Here is a 9210-nt window from a genome sequence, read left to right as displayed (position 1 = left end):
TTCAAGGGTGATGCTCCCATCCAACCACCCGCTGGTTCAAATAAGAAACAGTTGTAGATTCCAAGAGCATACTATCAAAGTACTTAGTTTGAGATCACTAAAAGTCTCATCCAGACACAAGCACAGGTCCCCACTAAGAGTAATACACTCAAATGTTAAGAGGAATACACTTAAGTGCTTACAAAATATTACATTTAAAAAAACCCCAAAAAAAAAAAAATTAATAAATAAATTAAAAAATAAAATATAATCTCCAAAATAAATAATATACATTTGTCTTTCTTCAGGACTCGGGCCAAGGCCAGAATCAACAAAGTTCTCCCATTCTAAAACCAGGACAGAAAGTAAAAGGGACAAATAGTGACATCTCAGCCCACTACTGAGATTAAAAGACTCTGCCACAATTTTTAGTATCTCGGATTTGCCAGAAAACAAGCCAGGGCGTGAAGTCACCATAACATTTTCTTCTAGTAATATTTGAAAACAAATATCTTTATTTTACAGTTCCTTCTTGGACATGATCATAAATTGTCCATCCCACATACAAAAATAGAGACACACCACCATTCAGTCTCTCTCTCTACAATAAGACTCCAGATAAACCTAACGCCTAACGCCGCAGACTCAGGATTCTTTCAAATGTTAAAGAGAATCATTTCCTTTTGTGTGATATAGATTAGTAAGGTCATTGAAAATAAAAGTGTTATCTGTTTTGTTTGTTTTTCTTGTATTGGTGTGGATGTCAAATGAAGAGTGATCCTCCGAAAAAGGGGGCTCCACATAATTGTGAGACTATGTGGTCTAGTGGTATGAGTATGACACTTGCTTTCGCATCGGAAGTTCCTGGGTTCGAGCCTCGCTCGGCGCATAGTTCAGTCCTTGGAAAAGGCTCTTTACTCAGATTCTCGTACCATACTCAGGTGTAAAATGACTACCTGGCTGTTAACAGCGTTGTCTTTGTCCGAAAAAAAATTGTAATATCGCCTCACAGGCGTCATGTCCTGTCCCACATGTTAAGTTTTGCTGTTGGCCAGGGACCCCTTGTAAAGCGCTTTGAGCACGTTTAGTGGATATTGCGCTATATAAAAGCTCAATTTAAATTTACATAATTAAAAAGAAGAGGAGACATGACATATTCAGATACATGGCATGGTAAACACATGGATGTTGAAGTTTTAGAGGAGTCCTCTGCCCATTGAGACGAGACTGGTTTATTTCAATTCTTGCAAGCGCTGCAACAAAACTGCACTGTAGTTATGTGATACAATTATGTCTTAAAGAATGGGTATTATCAACTTCCCCTCTGCAACTAGCAACCTGGTAAAATTGCAATTCATTTTCTAACACAACAATATAGATATTTCATACAATTCTGAATGCAGCAAGTAATATGTATGGTTTGAGAAAAAAAAATCGAATTCAATTTTAAAATTGGCATCAACAAAAAATGCATGATTTCCACCCCCAACAGCCATGATTTTTCACTATAAAACGCTTTAAAATTGATGATTTGGCATTCTGTAACATTTCGACTTATTGCAAAAATATCAACAATTTCAATAATTTTCTTCTAACATTTTAAAATGTTTGTGAAAACAAATTTCAAATTTACATAATGTTGGCTTGGCAGGTTTGAAATAAGCCATAGTATTATGTCAAGGGATGCAACTGATGTTTGGCCTAAAAGCTTTTGATTTATTGATGCAATTATGTCCCTTTGGGTTGGTAAACTTAAATTCAAGCATATGACCATAACACAGGCAAATATATAGGTAAATTTCATGACTGTCTTAAAACTTATAAAATCAGACCTCTAACGACACCCTGTATTTTTCCCCATATAACAAATTTGTTCATTTAAAAAAGAATTGAACTTAAACAAAAAACAAACAAAAAAACAAATGAGCTATTCAGTGCAATACCTAATTGCTCAAAGCGCTTTACAAGGGGCTCCAATGCAACAGTAACACTTAGCATGGTGCACAATACATGCCGACTGTAAGGCACAATTACATATTTTTCAAAGAGAGAGGGAGACCATGAAGTACTGGACACAGACCAAAGAGAGGGGATCCAACCAAGTACTCATTTTAATTTTACACTGGATATGGCAAGAGATCCACATTGGGACAACAGACCCAAATAATGGCCTGACCATACAGTGTCATACCATGAGACCACACATACTGTATTATGTGCACACAAATAGAATGGCTGGTGGTATAATAATTTTGTGTAATGAAGTGTTGGAATTTCTCCTTTTTTCTATTTCGGTACATTTTGTTCAAGGGTGTTTAGAGCCAGAAGCACCAACTAGAAGAGAGGGTTTCGTGCAGTAATGATTCACTGTATAACAAATGTAAACAGTTTGATTTTCTCCATCATATTAAAAGATACATGAAGCATAATTTCACAGTTCTCTTCTTTCCACACCTTGCAAACACACATAAACAAGGCCTATTTGTCGTTATATGACAATTTTAATTTCTAGCGTACTGACAAGAGAATTGTAAAATAAAAGAAAATTTCAACAATGTAGCTTTAACTCACTTATTCCCAATACCAGCAATCTCGATATTCGGTTGTAGTTAGTTTTATCGAGATCTGCCATCTATTGCCTCCAATTTCAGAAAGTCATGAGAATTTCTGTCATTTAAACTTATTGAAAATTAAAGTTGATGCCAGACTACACAATGTTAAGGATTTTGAAGTGTTATTTACACCTGAAGTGGTAAGGACAGCTGTCGCTCAGCTGAACCATTTAATATAAGAGAAGGGCCACATCAGGGATTTGCACTCAGCCCACTGCTGAGTACGTAGAATTTCTTGGGAAAGAAAGGATTAGAGATACAATTAACGGGAAAGAGAAAAAAGGGAAGCCCGAATACTAGATGGATGGATAGGGTAAAGGAGGATATGAAAGAACTGGGCCTGGAAGAAGATGATACAATGGAGATGTGCCATTCATAGTAGCAACCTGCAAAATGTGGTATAAACTGAGAAGAAGAAGAAGAAGAAGAAGAAGAAGAAGAAGAAGAAGAAGAAGAAGAAGAAGAAGAAGAAGAAGAAGAAGAAGAAGAAGAAGAAGAAGAAGAAGAAGAAGAAGAAGAAGAAGAAGAAGAAGTGATATTTAATCTTTGCGAGGGTAAATTGTTGATTCATAAAGTTGACAATAGCTACTACAATTTTCATCTCCTATAAATTACGAATATTTAAATTGTCAAGTGGGCAGGTCTGCTTTTAATCCCATCATTATTCAAATTATAGCGAGACTATAAGCTAGTATTTTTAATCTTTTAATAGTAGTTGTCGTTGAATCAAAATTGTGTGCAAAATAATTTCTTTTTTGATTGAGCAACTGAGTAAATTTCTTTTTCAATTTTGAAAAGTACCAAAAGTCTATAGGGAATGAGAACAGCAAGGAGGTAGAGGGAGTTAATGAAAATTTCTAGGATGAATTTTTTCTTCCAGCTGAGCACTGATTTCATATAGTTTTTATGAGCTATGTTTCAAATATTTATTTAGAAATAATTATGAATCCAGATGCTTCTTTTAAGATAAAAAAGTTAAAGAAATTAAAATCAAACAATCACAGTTGGAATTAACAGCATTGCAATTCAATTTTCAAAATGGAACAAGACAAAATATTAAAAGTCTTAGCTGTATCATTGTTATTAACAAACAATGAAATGACAATTGAAAAGATAAAAAAAAATTGAAATTGAAATAACAAAATATAATAAGGCAGCCTCAATTATTTCGATATACAACAATTGGTTGTCAAATTAAACCTTTGCCAAACTCACTTATATACCTCAATATTTTATATCAGAGAAAACAACAATCAACAACATTCCATTTGACGTTATTAAAACAAAAAAACAAAAAATAATGACATTCATTTCAACAAACATCATATCCATAAATTCTTATTAAACGTTTATGAATATATTATATATATCATATTATATTTCCTTCTTCTTTTTAACAGTCTGGATATCAATAATAAAAATCCTTTTTTAAAAAAATCTTTGCTTGGATAAATCAAACAATAGGCAACACAATCTGGGGATATGAGACAATAAATAGGCCAGACCTGCCACGTGTCGATTTGAAACGTATTGAGATTTCTTATATCGACTGTGGACTTATCTATAAAAATTAGATCGTATATTTTCATTTGTTAAAAAAAAAAAGCCTTGGCTGTATTTTTACTGCCAAATTTTCCATAAGCATCAAACAATGAAATATCAAATTAACTACTTGCCATACGCTTCGGAAACAAACAAAAAGAAAAAAAAAAATTGACGTAAGTTCCGAGATTAATTTTGGTAATTAAGATGATTCATGAGATTTAGCATTTTCACATCTTGTCAGAAAAAAAAATTGATTCACTGTTAACTCTAGTTTCTAAGGTCGAGAAAAATAATGTTTGATTAAAAATGAAAAGATTTCCTTAAGAGCCATTGGGGAGTTTATTAGCATAAACCAGAGAGTAGCAATTGCTTGCTACCTTTTCGAAAGGATGCTGGTCTTTTGCAAAAGCTTGATAGACAGCTACATTACATAACCTGATGTAATCAATTTATTTCAAATTCAAGGCTATTTCCAATAGACATTTTACATACTAATCAAGGATGCCCTTGGTACTAGTCGTAAAATAAAATCTAACAAGTGACAGGTCTGTAAGGTCACATGGCACTGTATAGATGTAACAAGAATAGGGCAAATCTATACCATAACCATAATATTAATATAGTCATCATATTTTATATACAATGATATCAACAAAAGAAAAGTTATTCCTTATTCATATTCATTATTATTTTATCTCGGATTGGGGTTCCTGTGTGTTCAGTTGAAGGCCATGCATTAGTTTTATCTCCTCAGCTAATATCTGGATAGAAAAAGAAAAAGTAAAGCGGAATTATAATAAGAACAATTAGTTGGTGTTGCACATAGAAATGCGAATTCAACTAAGAAAGCTACAATTCCAATTATTTAGTTATTCAAATTTTAAAAAAGTGATTTTCCTTGTAAAAATATTGCATTTAGCATGAAATTGTCTTTTAAAAAATATGAGTAGGCCTATATGTTCCAATACCTTCCTTATACCTCAGTTCAACAGTACCAAGGGCTATGAGAAAAACTAAGAGAAACAAACAATGGTGAGTCATAAGGATGACGAAAAAGGTGATTTTCTTTGTAAAAATATTGCACTTAGCCAGAGACTGTTTTTAAAAAATACGATTATATGTTCCAATACCTTCTTTACACTTCAGTTAAACAGTACCAAGGGCTATGAGAAAAACTAAGAGTAACAAACAATGGTGACAGATCATAATGATGACAAATATAGAATGACAAGAGTGGTTAATCATATAAACTTTAAACTACAGAATTTATATAGTGCAATATCTGCTAAACATGCTCAAAGCCCTTTACAAGAGATCCCTAGCCAACAGCAACAATAAACATGGAGGACGAGACAAGACGTCTATCAGGCCATATTACAAATTTTTCCGACAGACGCAATGCTGTTAATGCCCAGGTACTCATTCTACACCTGTGTATGATAAGAGAATTTGAGTAAAGAGCCTTTTCCAAGGACTCAAATATGCACCAATCAAAGCAATATTTAAACCCTGGGGACCTTCCAGTTTAAAGACGAGTGTCATATCACTATGCCAAATAGCTGCTGTAATATAATTGTGACTGTGGTGTTGATTAAGATAATGATCATGATGATGACGACGATATTTGATAACGACTAACAACATGAATATACTTTGTAAAATTATAGGATATCTCACCTTATTAACCATTTGATGTTGTTGGATTTTTCTCTTGCCTATGAACTCTGGTGTCTCTATGGAGATCTGGTACATTGCACCACAACCACCTAACACGAAAGATAAATAAAAATAAATAAATCATTTTATCTTATCAACATTATGAAAACATATCCTATCTCAAGCTGTTTTATGTTTTAAAATAAAGTTTTGTATGCCGTGTATAGTTAATTTGAGAATAAGAGTAAAGAGTCTTTTCCAAGGACTCAACTATGCGCCGCTGAGAGAGGCTAGAACATAGGACCTTCCGATCCGAAAGGAGTGTCATACCAGAAGACCTCATAACTGCACGAAATGTTTATTGTTATGTAATGCATTCCTTTGTCAAGCTTTTTATTTTTAGGTCAACAGCTTCAGACAGATTAGTTTTTACAAACAAATATGCAACATTAAAAAATGATCCCACCTGATACATCCGACACTTGCAAATGTGTTGCATTGGGGAATTCTTGCTTGAGTTTGCTTATAAGTTTTTGTTCACCAATCGTCAGATCTCCTCCAAAACCTTCATCGCCTGTTGCCATTGAGCTGTAGGTGGCAGCAGGAGCAGGTATTGTTCCTGGTCTTGGCAGACGCGCAATGTGCTTTATCTGGGAGAGTAAACATAAATAAAAGTAAATTTAAGCAGAAATTTGATTATTATACAGTTCTGAAAACAAACAAAAAATGAGATTTAAAAAACCCAAAAAAACAGAAGTCATATACAAAAGAAAATTTAGTATAAATGATCGCACCTCTTACTTCAATTAAGTTGTCCTGGATTTTTTTTTTTTTTTGGATATAATTACTTTGTTAAACTATTTCTCCTGTTTTGTTTTTTGTTGTTTACTTCTGCTTCTTTTTTTTTTTTTTTTTTTTTGGGTTTGTTTTTTGTTGATTTTCTCTTAAACAGAGAAAATTTGGATAGAAGTAAAATGAAATGGTGTCCACTTAAGAGCCCCTGTGGCTGGGGAGTAAGAAAGATGGCCACATAGTTATAAGATCAATGAGAGACATGATGGAGGAAATTAAAAAAAAAAATTACAAATGTAATCTCAAATTAATATGAGAGAGAGAGAGAGAGAGAGAGAGAGAGAGAGAGAGAGAGAGAGAGAGAGAGAGAGAGAGAGAGAGAGAGAGAGTTCTGGAACCCTTATATAAAATATATTTAACTAACTGTACATAGTTAGGGGACGGAACTATTTATTAATGTAAACTAAGAGATAAGTTCTGATAGATTTCAATATGTGAACAAGTTTCAGACTTGAAGGAAAAATTGAAATGTTCAAAATCTCAATTCTCAGTCACACAAAATTTTACAATCATCTCTCCTTTTCTTTTCTTCTCAAACTAACACACTCTCATTAAACTTAAACTTCAAACAGTTTTGAAAAGAAAATACAGTGTTGGTTGCAGATCAGGACAGCGATTCTACTACTAAGCACTCAATCAATTAAAAATAATAAAAATTTTAAGTGTACAGTAAAAGCTTTCACAAGGGAATAAACGTCTGTATAATTGTCATTTCACAACTGAAAGCCGGATTGGGGCGTAGGCATAATAAATAAATAAAATAATAAATAAAATTCCCTTTATTCATCCCCATGGGGAAATTTGTCTTTAGGGTTTATTCCAAGGGAAGACTGGAATAACCCAGGTGTCAGCCGTAGTGCAGCACTGCAAAGTGATCTAGGGCGAGGTGACTAGCTCAAGGCCAAACAGCGCGGTGGGTGATTTGAACTTGGTGGTAAGAAGCAAAGACCGAACCGCTGGTAGAATTTTAGAGATTAAAAAAAAAAAATTTTTTATGATCTTTTATATAGCGCAATATCCACTAAACATGCTCAAAGCTCTTTACAAGGGTTTCCTGGCCAACCGCGACATTTAACATGAAAGATAGGACATGACGCATGTTAGGCGATATTACATTTTTTACCGACAGAGACAACGCTGTTAACGGCCAGGTACTCATTTTACACCTGATTTACACCCGAGTATGGTGAGAGAATGTGAGTAAAGAACCTTCTCCAAGGACTTAACTATGTGCCGAGCGAGGCTCAAACCCAGGACCTTCCAACCCGAAAGGGAATGTCATACCATTAGACCACATAGCCGCCAGATTGCATTGGCTTTGATTGGCTGATTTTTTATTTTGACGAAAGATTGCAAATTATTTTTGTAATCCAAACTTTTTCACAAGTAAACCTCAATGCCACTAGGTAGTCTAATTCCAGTCTTTAGATAGGTGCCCATTAGCCATTGGAAAATTGTAGCGCTAGTTTGGGTTAAAATTTTAATAAGACAATTTCACATAATCACTGTTGCATTATTTTTCACAGTATCTGAATGGTTCTGGTATCATTTTCATTTTAAAGATCAGAGATCAAGCTTCCCTATCAATGTAGGCACATGATGTAAAAAAAATATTAATTTAATAAAAAATTACGTCATTTTAAAGCTTGTATGTGTAATGTTTTTCAAAATTTAGATATCTAGCAAAAAAAAAAAAAAAAGAAACAAAGAAAAGAAACGGCATATATATCAATGTCTATGCCAAATTTCATCAAGAAAAGAAACGGCATCTATTAGTCTATCAATGTATATACTTACTTATAGTTACTTAAATAGGTTTCCGATACAGGTCCCTTTAAGGCTCCTCTTCATCGGACTCAATCATCTTTGGCTTCATTTCTGCCTCACTTCCAGTTACTTTAATCTTGGCTTTGAAGTTATATAACATTTCTTGATCAGACCAGAACTTATCTATGGAATTCGCAGTTACCACAGATGTTGGGAAACTGTTCCATATGTTGGCGACTCTTAGGGCAAATGAATTTTTTCTGTGATGTTTTTAGAATGCTGATGGTAAATTTTCAGTTTGTCAATCAGTAGATAATTAGTAGATTAGTCAGCATATCTTTATCTCTACTAGAGAGGTTGTCCGTATCCAGTGGGGGAATTCCCAGTCACAGATTTTGAGCTTTTTGCAATAGACGTCTAGTAAATTTTGAGTAGTAAAATCATCATAACTTTGAAACCATTTATTCTAGATCTTAAAGAAAGGTATCACATCAAATGTTTTTTAAAAGGCCTAATCTGAGTTGAGTCTGTAAACTAAAAGTTAGTTGTTAGTAGACCTCTCTAGAACTCTGGATTGTAAATGTAATATCAAACTACCTAATTATACATACCTGAGCTCGAAATGCGTTAGTCCAACTCCAATTCATCCTAAACATGTTAAAAAGTTTTGTATCAAAATGAACGGTAAAATACAAAGAAGGTGAAATGACAGGAATCTTTTTTCACGTAGACCACCAAGCTCGGCTGTTTTTGTTTGCAACTTTCGTTTGGCAAGGTCAAGGTTGTAATGGAAATCGAA

The 9210-nt window shown here is 33.8% G+C and overlaps 1 protein-coding gene across 1 annotated transcript; it reads right to left on the bottom strand.

Moving 5' to 3' along the window:
• Positions 1-1167: 1167 nt before the first annotated feature.
• On the bottom strand, positions 1168-9199 carry LOC144976785 (bolA-like protein 3). Its single transcript, XM_078921222.1, has 4 exons — positions 9023-9199; positions 6259-6442; positions 5814-5902; positions 1168-4897 (listed from the first exon to the last, which is right to left on the bottom strand). The coding sequence occupies exons 1-4, from the start codon at positions 9065-9067 to the stop codon at positions 4823-4825; spliced, it is 393 nt and encodes a 130-aa protein (XP_078777348.1). The 5' UTR covers positions 9068-9199; the 3' UTR covers positions 1168-4822.
• Between the last annotated feature and the right edge of the window lie 11 nt (positions 9200-9210).

This window comes from Berghia stephanieae, chromosome 7 (genome assembly GCF_034508935.2).
Source record: "Berghia stephanieae isolate SIO BIC M18660-M18661 chromosome 7, UCSD_Bste_1.3, whole genome shotgun sequence".
NCBI classification, from domain to species: Eukaryota; Metazoa; Mollusca; class Gastropoda; order Nudibranchia; family Aeolidiidae; genus Berghia; species Berghia stephanieae.
Note: the sequence above shows the minus strand (reverse complement) of the source record. Positions and strands in the feature narration are given on the sequence as shown.